General features: G+C 42.9%; 1 protein-coding gene across 1 annotated transcript in view; it reads left to right on the plus strand.

The window, feature by feature from the left end:
* Positions 1–14,679, plus strand: part of LOC125463028 (neuron navigator 1-like) — a 618,648-nt gene that overhangs the window by 177,939 nt on the left and 426,030 nt on the right. Inside the window, exon 6 of the mRNA XM_059653430.1 lies at positions 3,566–4,538. Coding sequence (XP_059509413.1) covers positions 3,566–4,538 — 973 coding nt within the window. The remainder of the gene's footprint in view (positions 1–3,565; positions 4,539–14,679) is intronic.

A 14,679-nucleotide genomic window follows, 5' to 3' on the forward strand; every position in this document is an offset into this window, starting at 1 on the left:
TAATAGCCAAACCCTTGCTCTTGTTTCTAATCGCTCTACCCTACTTAGCCCACAGACCCAAACCTCAGAACATCCAGGCTGAATAGAAAACGATTATTTGATATCTTAGTCCTTGTGATGTTGGTTGTCTCCCAGCAGCATTGATGGTCCTCTGAGGTGCACTGCCAAGTGCAAGAGTTGCAGGCCCTGGTCAGCTAACAGCTGTCATTGGGCGCATCTCCCTGCCCATGAAGTTGAATTCCGAGAAATGCCTGCCATTGCCCTCCAGAATGCCGCATGGGTGGTAGAAATGGCAGGCCTTGCTCTGCTGAGGCAGTTTGGGTGTCTTGCAAGCTTTGCGTTAAGGAGGTGAAACAAAGCCAAAAGAGTCAATCCACAAAGTGAAAACTTCAGGATTGCTTGTGTCCTGGGGACCACATGCATAAGAAGTATCTGAAAGTGTTTGAGTTCAGGATTTCCAAACTGGTGGGGCAGCTGGACTCTTTGAGGAGCGTCAGAAAGGATGAGAATTTCCTGTGTCATATGCTCCAGAAGGATCAGCCCAGGGGCAGTGAAAGTTCAGGTTAACAGATGGGTGGATTCTTGAAAGGGAAAGAAGAAGCATGAATTAATAGAACTTTCAAGGAGTGTGCCACTCTCAACCTTTACTTAGCAAGGAAGAGTGGTGGAAATGGCAACTTTTTTTTCATAGAATCCCAACAGTGTGGAAACAGACCCTTTGGCCCAACAAGACCATCAGAGTATCCCCCCAGCGACCCATTCCATCCCATCCCATTCCCACCGTTGACCCACCCTGTCCCATCTGCGCCGAACCCCCAGACCCGTCCCATCCCACTCCCCCCCACAGATCCATCCCGTCCCATTCCGTCCCATCCCACCCCCCCCCCCCCCCACCACAGGCCCATCCCGTTCCACCAATGCCCCCCCCCCACAGACGTATCCTACCCGCCCCATCCCATTTTCCCCCTCCCTGACCCATCCCATTCCCCTAGTCTACTCATCTCTGAGCACTACGGGCAATTTAGCATGGCCAATCCACCTGGCCTGCGTATCTTTGGACTGTGGGAGGAAGTCGGAGCACCTAGAGGAAACCCACACAGACACAGGGAGAAGGTGTAAACTTCACACAGATAGTCGCCTGAGGGTGGAATTGAACCCGGGTTCCTGGCGCTGTGAGACAGCAGTGCTAACCACTGAGCCAACGTGCCGCCCCAACTTCTTGAAAAATGCAGCCCAAACTATTTGTAGGCAGACAAGAGATGGGAAAAACACAGCAGGCCAGGCAGCATCTAGAGGAAAGGAGCAGGTCAACATTTCAGGTATTACCCTTCTTCAAGTCTCAAACTATAGCTTTACTTTGCATAAGAATGCACAGCAGGGAGCAGCAAAATTTAAACATCCAATCCTTGTAGGGGTTACTTAGGAGCAGGCAAGAATTTCTGTGCCATCACTGTGAGTGTCTCATGGTCTTTGCCTTCCTGCTGCCAAAGTAAAGAACATCGCAGAATGTTCTGCTAGAGGAAGTGAGCCAGATATTATAAAATTCTTCAGTACCAATGAGACAGAGAGGACTGACATTGAGGTCCTGTGGTCAGAGTTTCCTCATTTGACCACTGTGCCAAAGCTGAGCAGCATAGTTTTCTTGCCAATGGAAAGGAAGATGTGGAAGACCAAAGAAATGTTCAGGCTTTCAGCCTAAATCCCTTCTCTACTGTTAAGAGGTTTCTTTGTGAGATGAATCAATGTGCATACAAAGGCCATATAGCCTGAAGAGGTATTGCTCCATTGTTTCTTCAGTTCCCAAAATTGCAAATAACATAGATTGCTATATAATAAATACATCAAAGTGCCTTCCTGGACGAGGGCCTTAGGCATGCATAATAATAAAGTGGGTCATTGAAGAAAAATGGAGAATGATGTTTTGGCTACTTAGTTATTCATGGGTCTTATTTGAGGTGCCCTGTTGGCCATGTGGATGTTAAGTGCAATTCTTTATATTTGGAAATTCGTTCCAAGTCAATCTTCTGCATCATATCCAGTTAATCCTTTTCTCATTAGTGAAAATACTGAAATATATTTTTGAAAATAATTACTCTACTGCTGGCAAAGAATGTTGTACTTTTGGCTAATTTTGGATTATCATATTTTTAATTTGCTCTGCATGATTTTACTAGTAGATGTCTGAACAAGTGACTTCTCAGGTGATTTAAAAAATTGTTATTTCATTTTAAAAGTCGAAAAATGTAGTTTTATAAGAACTGTTCCCAGCTCTATAATGAACTGTGTAAACAGAAGAGTAAATGAAATTGATACAAAAGGATTGGTTAACTTGAAAATAATTAAATCTAAGATAATAGCTAAATTTCAGATGCGAATTTGAGAAAGAATGGAACACAAAAGTTGAAGATGATGAACATGGCAACCATAGAGAAAACCTTTTGTTTCAATGTGAAATAAGCTTCTGTCATTTTGAGATTGTAAAACATTGCATCTGTATTGCTGTAATACTAATTATTGCAGAAAGGCAGCATACAAGCTATAAATGAAATTTATCAATCAAGAGAGACAGGCATTTCACTGAGCTTCCCAGCAAGTTAATAGTTAGTTTTAAAAATAAAAAAAAACTGCCTTGACACATTTCTTATTGGGAGCGGCCATAAGGATGTTAGGGGAAATACGTCTTAGACCTGATGAGGAATAGGTGGGACATAATGTTTTCTAAATTACTTAATTGTGTGGCTTTCGTACCAAGAAAAGCAGTCAACGAGTCAAGAACGACTTGAGTAAAACATAAAATTAAATAGCTATTATGGTTTTGTTTGCTTTAGTTTCAGAAGATAGAATGTTTTCACTTGTCCCACACTTTTCAATGTGCTCGGGCAATTCCGTGACCAAAGCTACCAATATAGATTCAAACTGGCAATTGGTTGAATTAAGTTGTGATAATAAATATTGGTGTCTTATGATATTGTAGCTGTATTGCAATTAAAGTGGAATTTCTTTCTTTCAATTTCTTACATTAATGCATTTGTAATTTTCCAGGATCATAGTTTTAAAAGTTGCTGCTCATTTCAATATCTAAGTTTGGTACAGCTGCATAATTTATGAAGTTTTTGCCTCTAGATTAACTTGGAAATGTCACTTTTACAGGCGGTTCCTATTTAGAATAACTGGAGCAAAGTCTGCTTTGACTTCCAGAAAAAACAACAGGAATGTGATGATGCCAGACTTTTTTTTAGGAAAAAGTGAGCCATGTGTATAAGTACATTAATATAGACTTACAAATATTATGATATATTTCTGTTTTCAATTTGCTGAATCATCTGAATAATTTTTAAAAATTTTCAAATATGAATCCACCATTATTTTTCTCCCTGTAGTTATAAAAAAGTTATCAACCTGCCCCAGCAGGAAAAATCTACAGGCAGAAATTCATATTGCTACGATATATTTAAAAAAAAGTCCTATGCAACATGCCTTTTCAACTTTAGCTGCTCATTTAAACTAGTCGCACTCGCTGCAAGACAAGAATAATCCTGTAATTGAATTTTCAATTTTCTTTCAGATTTATCTGACCATCTAACTCAACTTCCAGTTATGAATGGGAACATACAATTAGGTTCAACCACAAGGCATCAGCATGTTTCAACCAATTCTCAGGCCAAAAATGTACCACCTAATAGAAAACAAACCACCGAGGCATCCTCAAAACAGCCTCTTAGGCAGCTTAATGCTTCAGTTGCTTCCTCAGTAAATGATTTGCAGAAGGTACCTGCCTCAGGAAATGAAAAAGGCTTATCCAATGCAAATCGACCAGTGGAGGAAGTGAAATATCACAGTAAGACTTCGAAAAATGCTACGCAGAGTAGAGCTGAGACTTGTTTGAACAACGGAGGGCAGGATATTTCATTAGAACTTGGCAACACTGAATTGTGCAATACTGAAACAGAGACTGCAGGACCAGCATACAACAGTCCACGGATATCACAGAAGGGAATTGTTCACTCTCTGAACAAGACGGCAAGCATGCAGAAGGCAGCATCAAAAATCTCAAATAGAAGTCAAAAAGAAGAGAGGAAAGATAGTAATGGAATCAATTCCAGAAGAAAAATTGCTTCTACAAAAGGCTCTCGAATTGCAGGCTTGACCCACATGAGGAGCAAAGTTTTGGATGATGTACAAAAAGGCGTTGCAACTCTTCCTCCCAGGGGAAAGTGTAAATCCAGATTCAGTATTTCAAATGATAATTTGTTACATCTGTCGAATTGTGGAGGTACAGCAGATATAGAGAGACCTAAAAGCGCTTCAAGCCAAAGGCAATGGAAATCGGATGTTAGTTGGAAATCCTACAGTTTCTCCAATTTACTTTTAGATGAGAATGAAGATGTTTCAGAATTGTCTGTCTCTTCTGTTTCTTCTCCTAAACGCACATTTACTGGTGGAATAAAAACATCTGTAAACAGCAATGTTATTAAACTTCCTTCTCCAACACAAAATAGTCATCCTAACACAGCAACGGTGGCTCCTTTCATGTACAAGTAAGTTTTCTTTCAGCATTAACTGTACTTATCAAAGTGTACAAAGTTGTAATTCAAAAAATAAGAGCAGTCAGTTGACCCTTCATAGTTCATCCATTTGCAATTAGAAGGGTGATGGTACAGAGTCAACTTAATCTGTACTGTCTGCATGCTGCCAACTTTAAGCCATTATAAATCTAGCCTAATTGTACTCCGACATGACTTCATAGATTTGGTATGGCATCAGTTTGGTGCAATGTTACATGATATATTTTAAATGGAGAAAGAACTCTGTAGACATGATTTTGACCTTTTTAGTAATTTACGTGTGTTCTTTTTCCTAATTTGGTCATTGCTTAGGCTTCTAGACAATAAGTTGGCCTGTACTCAAACGTCTAACAGTATAGGGTGCTTAAAATGAGGTGCACAAGGATAGTTGGAAAGCCTTTCTATCAGATTTTGTTCCCTCTTCTGGTGGTGAGTTAATGACCCTCCATAATCATGAATGACATTAAGAAGCGATTGTTGGAAATCTTACATTTTGCAGCACAGGTCAATAATGAGTAACATGCTGCAATGGCAGATTACATCTTATTGTGTTTTTACATTAACATATATAATGATTTGAATGCAATGTGGATGAAAGTTGCTGATTTGGATATAATGATCAAATTGTATTCGAGTTTCAAGAATATGAAAGATGAGTCTCAACATAATTAATGTGAACATGTTCCTCAAAATCATCAATGTGCATCAGAAAGGTGTTAATTGGAGAATTCCTGATTTTGATATTTACCTTTGCGATATGAAGATAAAAGTAAACTGGAATGTTCAGTGAAGTATGTAACCATTTCTCCACAAGGTTGACTTGAAGATCACATCAAACTGTTTCCTTTTGATTGCTCATGAAACAATAAGACGTGGGCAGATAGTTATAGCATCATAGAATGATGCAGATAACAAGACGTGGAGCTGGATGAGCACAGCAGGCCAGGCAGCATCAGCGGAGCAGGAAAGCTGACGTTTCGGGTTGGGACCCTTCTTCAGAAATGGGAGAGGGGAAGGGGCCTCTGAAATAAATAGAGAGATAGGGACGCGATGGTAGAAGGTGGATAGAGGAGCAGATAGGTGGAGAGAAGACAGACAGGTCGAGGAGGCTGTGATGAATCTTGTAAAGGTGAGTGGGATTGGGATGACGGTTGGTCAGTGAGGACGGAGGGACGGGTAGGTGATACGGAAGATGGACAGACCAAGGAGCTGGGGCTGAGCCGAGTAGGTAGGAAATGGGGGTGGGGATTGGTCAGTGAGTTGGGGGGAGCGGATAGGTGGGAGAAAAGATGGACTGGTCAAGGAGGCAGGGTCGAGATGGGCTGGTCTTGGGATGAGGTCGGGAGTGGGGAGGTTGTGAAGTTCGTAAAGTCCACATTGAAACCATTGGGCTGCAGGGTTCTCAGGCGGAATATGAGGCGCTGTTCCTCCAGCCATCAGATGGCATCATTGTGACACTGGAGGAGGCCAACATGTCGTCCAATGAGTGGGAGGGGGAGTTGAAATGGTTCGCGACTGGGAGGTGTTGCTGTTTGTCACGACCCGAGTGTAGGTACTGCTATCATAGAATGATGCAGGATAAGAGGAAGCTATTTAGCCCATCATGCATCTGCTTGCTCTTTAGTAGAAACAGCCGATGAGTTCCACTGCAAGTCATAGAGTCATACAGCCTTCAGCCCAAACTGGTCCATGCTGACCATGGTGCCCACTCAGCTAGTTCCAATTGCCTGCATTTGGATCATATCCTCTAAAACCTTACCATCCATGTACCTATCCAGATATTTTTTAAATGTTGCTACTGTACCTGCCTCAACCACTTTATCCAGCAGCCTATTCCATAAATGTACCACTCTCTGTGTAAAGAAGTTGCCCCTCAAGGTCTGTCTAAAATCTTTCCCCTCTCAGCTTAAACCTCTGCTCTCTAGTTTTCAATTCCCCATTCCTGGGAAAAAGACAATTTGCATTTATCCTATCTATGTCCCTCATGATTTTATATATCGTTATTCTCCTATGTTCCAAGGAAGAAAGTCCTATCCTGTCTAACCTCTACCTATAACTCAGGCCTACTAATCCTGTCAACATCCTTTAAATCTTCTTTGCACCCTTTCCAGTTTTACTATGTCTTTCCTATAACAGAGTGACCAAAATTATATACAATGTTACAAGTGTGGCCTCACCAATGATTTATACAACTGTAACATATTGTCCCAACTCCTATACTCAATGCCTCGACCAGTGAAGGCCAGCATGCTAAATGCCTTCTTCCCCAGCCTGTCTACCAGTGTCGCCGCTTTCAACGAACTATGTGTTGTATTCCTAGGTCCCTCTGTTCCACAACGCTCCTCAGTTACCATTTACTGTATAACCTCTACCTGGGTTTGACTTTTCAAAATGCAACACCTCACACTTATTTGTATTGAATTGCATTGCCAATTCTCAGCCCACTTCCCCAACTGATCAAGATCCCTCTGTAATTTTTGATAGCCTTCTTCACTATCAACGTTACCTCCTAATTTTGCATCATCCGCAAACTTACTAATCATACCTTGTATATTCACACCCAGATCATGATGTAAGTAACAACAAACGTCCCAGCACTGACCCCTGTAGCACACCACTGGTCACAGGCCGAGAAACAACCTGTAACCATCACCATCTGCTTCCTACCATCGAGCCAATTATGAATCCGATTAGCTAGCTCTCCCTGGATCCCATGCAACCTAACTTTCATGATTAGCCTGCTGTGTGGGACCTAATCAAGGCCTTACTGAGGTCCTTTTTAAATGACATCTACTGCCCTACCATCATCCTACCTCTTATCTCTTTGAAAAACTTTGCAGGATTTGTCAACATGACTTCCTGTGCACAAATCCATGCTGACTATCTCTGATCAGACCTTGACTGTCTAAATGTTTGTTGATCCTGTCCCTCAGTATCTTCTCTAGTAGCTTGCCTACCACTTTGCTGCAGGCTCACTGGCCTATAATTCCCTGGCTTGCCTTGGCGGCCTTTCTTAAACAATGGAATAACATTAGCCACCCTCCAGTCTTTTGGAATTTTACCAGTGGCTAAAGATGGAGAAAAAATCTCTGCAGTTTCTACCCTCGTCTCCAACAATGGACTGAGGATGGACTTGATCAGACCCGGGGGATTTATCCACCTTAATATGTTTTAAGGCTGCAAACACCTCCTCTCTGGTAATGTGTATGCATTCCAAAACATCTCGACTTGTTTCTCTTTTTCCCTTAGCATCCATAATTTTCTCCACAGTAAACATGGACGTGGTGTACATGGACTTAAGTAAAGCCTTTGATAAGGCTCCACATGGTAGGCTATTGGAGAAAATACAGAGGCACGGGATTGAGGGAGATTTAGCAGTTTGGATTAGAATCTGGCTTTCTGTAAGAAGGCAACGAGTGGTGGTTGATGGAAAATATTCAGCCTGAAGTCCGGTTACTAGTGGTACACCTCAAGGATCTGTTATGGGACCACTGCTGTTTGTCATTTTTATACATGACTTGGACGCAGGCATAGGTGGCTGGGTTAGTAAGTTTGCAGATGACACTAAAGTCGGTGGAGTGGTGGACAGTGTGGAAGAATGTTGCAGGTTGCAGGGAGACTTGGATAAACTGCGAATTGGGCCAAAACGTGGCAAATCGAGTTTAATACGGATAAAAATGAGGTGATTCACTTTGGGAGGAATAATAGGAAGGCAGAATACCGGGGCAATGTAAAGATTGTGTAGATGTGCAGAGGGATCTTGGTGTCCATGTACACAGATCCCTGAAAGTTGCCACCCAGGTTGATAGTGCTGTTAAGAAGGCTTATGGTGTGTTAGGTTTTATTGGTAGAGGGATTGAGTTCTGGAGCCATCATGTCATGCTGCAACTGTACAAAACGCTAGTGCGGCCTCATTTGGAATATTGCGTGCAGTTCTGGTTGCCCCATTACAGGAAGGATGTGGAAGCATTGGAAAAGGTGCAGAGGAGATTTACCAGGATGTTGCCTGGTTTGGAGCGCAGGCCCTATGAAGAAAGGCTGAGGGACTTGGGTCTGTTCTCATTGGAGAGAAGGAGGCTAAGAGGGGATTTAATAGAGACATTCAAGATGATCAGAGGATTAGATAGGGTGGACAGTGAGAGTCTTTTTCCAAGGATGGTGACTTCAGCTTGTACAAGAGGGCACAGCTACAAATTGAGGGGTGATAGATTTAAGACAGATGTCAGAGGCAGGTTCTTTACTCAGAGAGTGGTAAGTTCGTGGGACGCCCTGCCTGCCAATGTAGTGAACTCAGCCACATTAGGGGCATTTAAACAGTCCTTGGATAAGCATATGGATGATGATGGGATAGTGTAGGGGGAGGGGCTTAGATTAGTTCACAGGTCGGCGCAACGTCAAGGGCCGAAGGGCCTGTTCTGCGCTGAATTGTTCTATGTTCTAAACATTGAGCAGAAATAATCATTAAAAATCTCTCCCATCTCCTGCTCCACACTTAAACGGCCATGTTGATCCACAAATGGACCTATTCTCCTCTTAGACAGCCTCTTACTCATAATATAGCTATAGGACCTTTTAGGATTGTCTTTAACCCTATCTGCCAGACCCAGCTCACACCCTCTTTTTACGCTTCTGATTTCCCGCTTAATTGTGTTCCTACACTTTTTGTTGTCATCTAGGGATTATCTTGAGCCAGATAGCTTAGACCCACTGTATGCCTTCTTCTTTTTCTTGACTGGAGCCTCATTAACCCTTGTCAGCCAGGGATCCCTAAACCTGCCAGCTTTTGTCTTCGCCCTAACAGGGACATACTGTCCTTGGACTCTTGAAATCACACTTTTAAAAGCCTCCCAATTGCCAGTTGTTCCTTTTCCTTCAAGTACACCCCACCAATCGACTTCTGCTAGATCCTGTCGAATGGCCCCAACATTGGCCCTGTTCCAGTTTAGCATCTTAACATGTGAACCAGCCCTATCTTTTTCCATAACTATGTTAATACTAAGAGAGTGCTCCCTGACTGACACTTCAGTCACTTGCTATAAGAGGAAGTCCAGTGTTGAACACTCCTAAGTAGGGTCCTCTACATATTGATTTTGGAAACAATCTTGGAAACGTTTGAGAAATTCCACCCCATCTCGGCCTTTTACACTTTGGGTGGCCCGGTCAATACAGGGGAAATTAAAATCTCTAAACAATACCACTCTATTATTTTTACAGGTATCTGCAATCTCTCTGTAATCTGCTTGTCTAGTATGCACTGGCCGTTTGAAGGTCAATAATACAGTCCCAACAGAGTGACCACCCACTTCTTGTTTCGAAGTCCTAACCATATAGCCTCATTTGATGACCCTTTAAGAATATCCTCTCTGAGCACTGTTGTTATATCATACCTTATGAAAAGGGCAACTCCCTGTCCTTGCTTACTTGTACTTCTGTCATGGTTGTAGCTTCTGTATCCTGGAACTTTGAGCTGCCAGTCCGGCACTTCTCTCAGGCGTGTTTCTGTTATAGCTATAATATCCCAGTTTCCAGAGCCAATCCATGCTCAGAGCTCATCTGCCTTACCAGATAGGCTTTGTGCGTTGAAATAAATGCACTTTAAACTAGAAGTATTTTCCCTCCCTTTTCAGTGCTCCTGTCGATCCTGAATCATAAACTTGCTCTTGATGGCTAACATATTTTCCCTTGACTTCTCGATGGCCCCTGTTTATTCAGCACCCCACCCCCCTGCCAATCTAGTTTAAACCCTTCCAGATAACTGCAGTAAATCTCCCCAAAAGGATATTCGACCCCCTCCAGTTCAAGTGCAACATATCTCTCTTGCACAGGTCACTACTACCCCAGAAGAGATCCTAATGATCCAAGAACTGAAAACTCTGCCCCCTACACTAGCTCCTCAGCCATGCATTCTTCTGGCCTATCTTTCTATTTCCATCCTCCCTAACACGTGGCACAGGAAATAATCCGGAGATTACTACCCTTGAGGTCCTGCTTTTTAACTTCTTACCTAACTCCCTATACTCATTTTGCAGGACCCCATCCCTTTGTGCACATTGGTACAAATGACATAGGTAGACAATGATCTCTGGCCTTTCACCGTCCCCCTTCAGAATGTTTTGCAACTGCCTTGGCACTCTGGAGGCAACACACCATCCTCGTGTGTCTTCTGTGGCTACAGAATCTCCTGTCTGTCCCTCCTCACAGTTGAGTCTCCTATCAGTGTCTGACTGCACACTTTCCCTATGAGCCTCCGAGCTGGTCACAGTGCCACTTACCTGACTGCTAGCTCCGAAAAGGTCATCTTCCCCACAAGTTTCTAAAGTGGTATCCTTTTTATTGAGGGGATGATCACAGAAGATACCTGCACTATCTGCCTTGCACCCTTACCTCTTCTGGTGGTCACCCAGCTATCTACAGCCTGCAACAGAGGAGTGACCACTTTGCTATAGCTCTTGCAATGATATTCCCTGCACCCAGATGATCCTGAGTGTATCCAGCTCCACCTCCCATTCCCGTTCCCTAATGCAGACTGTCAGGAACTGCAGCCTGACACGGTTCTCACAGGTGTAGCCTAGAGGGGCGCTGGAAGTCTCCCTGATCTCCCACATCCTGCAAGAGGAGCATGCCTTCCCCAATGCCTTCAATCTAGGCATAAAGAAAGTAGAGTTAAAGAGCCCTTACCTGCATTTTCCTGTACCCCTGCTCAGCCTCTCATCGCCAAAACCTCTTGAGCAAAGTCCTCAGCAATTCCAGTCTTACCCTGGCCCACTCTCTTAATGGTTGCTCCCTTGTACACCTTTACCTTGTCAGCCATTTTCATCCCAGAACCCCTTTTGTTTTTGTCAAAGGAGAGGGGAGGGAGGGTCAGAAACACCAATGTAGTGTTTAAGGGTTAACCACACCAGGTTCTCCTTGATCTGCCGTACAGTTATGATAGCGAGTTTTGAGAAGAACACAAACGAAGCTGCATTAGAACATTATTCCAACGAGCCACCACACACTGCAGCACAGAGGAACTACGCAGAGCAGAGGAAAATCACCTAGACAGCGTATTCAAAAAGAATGGGTACCCTACGAACACAGTCCGCCGATTTCTCAGCAACAAACCCAAACAAACAGACAAAACGGGCTCAGAAACCATAACCACTCTCCCCTACATCAAAGACGTTTCCGAAGTGACTGCCAGACTACTCGGACCCCTTGGCATCAGGGGAGCCCACAAACCCACCAACACACTAAAACAGCAGCTAATGAACTTAAAAGACCCTATACAGACAACAAATAAAATGAACGTCATCTACAAAATACCTTGCAAGAACTGTGACAAACACTACATTGGACAAACAGGCAGAAAGCTAGCCACCAGGATACACGAACATCAACTAGCCACAAAACGACATGACCCACTATCACTCGTATCCTTACATACAGATAAGGAAGGACACCACTTTGATTGGGACAACACATCCATCCTAGGACAAGCCAAACAGAGACACGCACGAGAATTCCGAGAAGCATGGCATTCCAACCGGAATTCCATCAACAAACACATTGACTTGGAGCCAATCTACCATCCCCTGAGAAAAAGAACAGGAAATGATATCACCAACACAGGAAATGACATTACCAACCCAAGGAAACCTAACCAGATAAATAGAAAGCGGGACATAACACCAGCGCTTTGTCGGAGGCTCACTGATGATGTTACCTAGAATGGTGACGAAACGTCTGAAAACTAATCTTCCAGCTCAGCGAGCAAACTCACATCCAGTACAGTTATGATGTCTGTGGCAATGACTCTCAGAGTTCTGTGATAATTCGCAGCTGCCTCCTGATTTGCTGCTCTGCTCTTTCCCATAGATTGTTACCTAATTCTGTTTTGAAAGGTGCACTTGAGTCTGCTTCACCATTCTTTCACACAGTGCATTCCAACCATACCAACATGTTATGTCAAGTAAAATAGATTGTCACATCCTGCACTGAAACTGTTCCTCATGTCACCTGTAGTTCATTTGCCAATCTCCCTAAATTTGTGCTTTAGGTGAGTTCTGAAGAAGAATCATACCGGATTTGAAATGTTAACACTGTGTCTGCCTCCACAGATATTGCTAGACCCATTGCACTGTTACATTCTGTTTTTATTTCTAATCTCTAGCATCCACAGTACTTTGTTTCAATTACCTTAAAATTGAACACTGGATCCCACTTTTTTACCAGTGGAAATAGTTTCTGCTTATTAATTTTATTAAAACTTTTAATGATGTTGATTCTCTATGGAATCTCCTCTTAACTTCACTTTTTCAAGGGAGACGACCCCAGATTCCCCAGATCTTCCATGTAACTCCCTCAGCCCTGGGTGCTGTCTAGCTCAACTGCTTCTGCACCCCTAGCAAAACTTTCTTGATTTAATACTTAGATTACAATATCTAGCAATATCTGTGGAGACACACAGTGTTAACATTTCAAATCCAGTATGATTCTTCTTCAGAACTCATCTAAAGCACAAATTTAGGGAGATTGGCAAATGAATTACAGGTGACATGAGCAACAGTATCCATTACCTGGATAATAATGTTTTATGGCCACATTGTTTTACAATATGAGGCTGAACCACATGTTAAGCTTCAATAAAAGTCTTAGCAAAACTTTCTTCATTTAATACTTAGGTAACAAGGTGTAGAGTGGGATGAACACAGCAGGCCAAGCAGTATCATAGGAGCAGGAAAGCTGACGTTTTGGGCCTAAACGCTTCTTCAGAAATGGGGGAGTGGAAGGGGGTTCTAAAATAAATAGGGAGGGAGAGGGAGGCGGATAGAAGATGGATAGAGGAGAAGATAGGTGGAGAGAAGACAGACAGGTCAAAGAGGTGGGGATGGAGCCAGTTATGTTGAGTGTAGGTCCGTCCAAGGAGGATGGATATGTCAAGGGGGCAGGTTGAGGTTAGTAGGTAAGAGATGGGGGAGGGGCTTGAGGTGGGAGGAGAGATAGGTGGAAGGAAAGTTTAGGGAGGCGGGAACGAGCAGGGCTGGTTTTGGGATGCGGTTAGGGGGAGGGGAGATTTTGAAGCCTGTGAACAACTCCCCTTCCCATTCCGCAGACGACATGTCCATCATGGGCCTCCTGCAGTGCCACAACAATGCTATCCGAAGTTTGCAGGAACAGCAACTCATATTCCACTTGTGAACCCGGCAGCCTAATGGTCTCAATGTGAACTCCACGAGCTTCAAAATCTCCCCTCCCCACTATCGGCAGGAAGGTTCCTCATCTCCCAAACACCACATATCTCCAATGCCACTACCTCCTGTATCATGTAAGGGGTGCATCATCTTTCAGGCTAATCTTAGATAGATTTGTACTGATTGATGTGTTTGGAGAAATATTTGATGGGTTTGAGAGTTTGTTTTTATTGCTAATGCCTACCGGCTGTCGACAGGGGCATCAGAACTTTGTACTTCAAGAATTTTGCACTACTCACTCATTGTCATCAGACATGAACACAATTGTTTGCATTTTCCAGAAATTACAACATTCCATTTCCTATTTTTTTTTCTGTGGGCTGTGAGTATCACTGGCAAGGTGTTCATGTTTGCCCGCCCCCTAATTTGCAGTGAATGTGTTGGCTTGCAATGTCATTGCAAAGGGCAGTTACTACGTTGTTGTAGGTTTGGAATCACATGTAAACCAGGGCAATTATGAGTGGCAGGTTCCCTTCCCTAAACGGATATCAGTGGGCCAGATCAGCTTTTATAATTAGCGATGAGTGTCACAGTTACTATCACTTTGCATTCCACATTTATGAATTGAATTTAAATTCTACCAGTTGTTATCTTTAACACCTGCCTGACAAATAGTACGTTACTATTAAACTGAAACAATTGCTTAATTTTATTTTTCTTTGTTTTATTACACTTGTTACACCTTTCATTTACTTTTTTAACCACACCGCCTCTTCCCTCCCCCTCAACCTTCTTAACATCTATTCACAATTCCCATGGTTCTAAATAGATGTTCAAGTCCTATTTCTGTTTTTGCCACCTGGTGGCTGAATTTAATATCGCAATATCACATTAAAATGTGGATCAGTTGATTGCATTGACATTGTAGTGCTTTTACAGAA

The sequence above is a fragment of the Stegostoma tigrinum genome, chromosome 21, assembly GCF_030684315.1.
Source record: "Stegostoma tigrinum isolate sSteTig4 chromosome 21, sSteTig4.hap1, whole genome shotgun sequence".
In the NCBI taxonomy this organism is placed as follows: domain Eukaryota; kingdom Metazoa; phylum Chordata; class Chondrichthyes; order Orectolobiformes; family Stegostomatidae; genus Stegostoma; species Stegostoma tigrinum.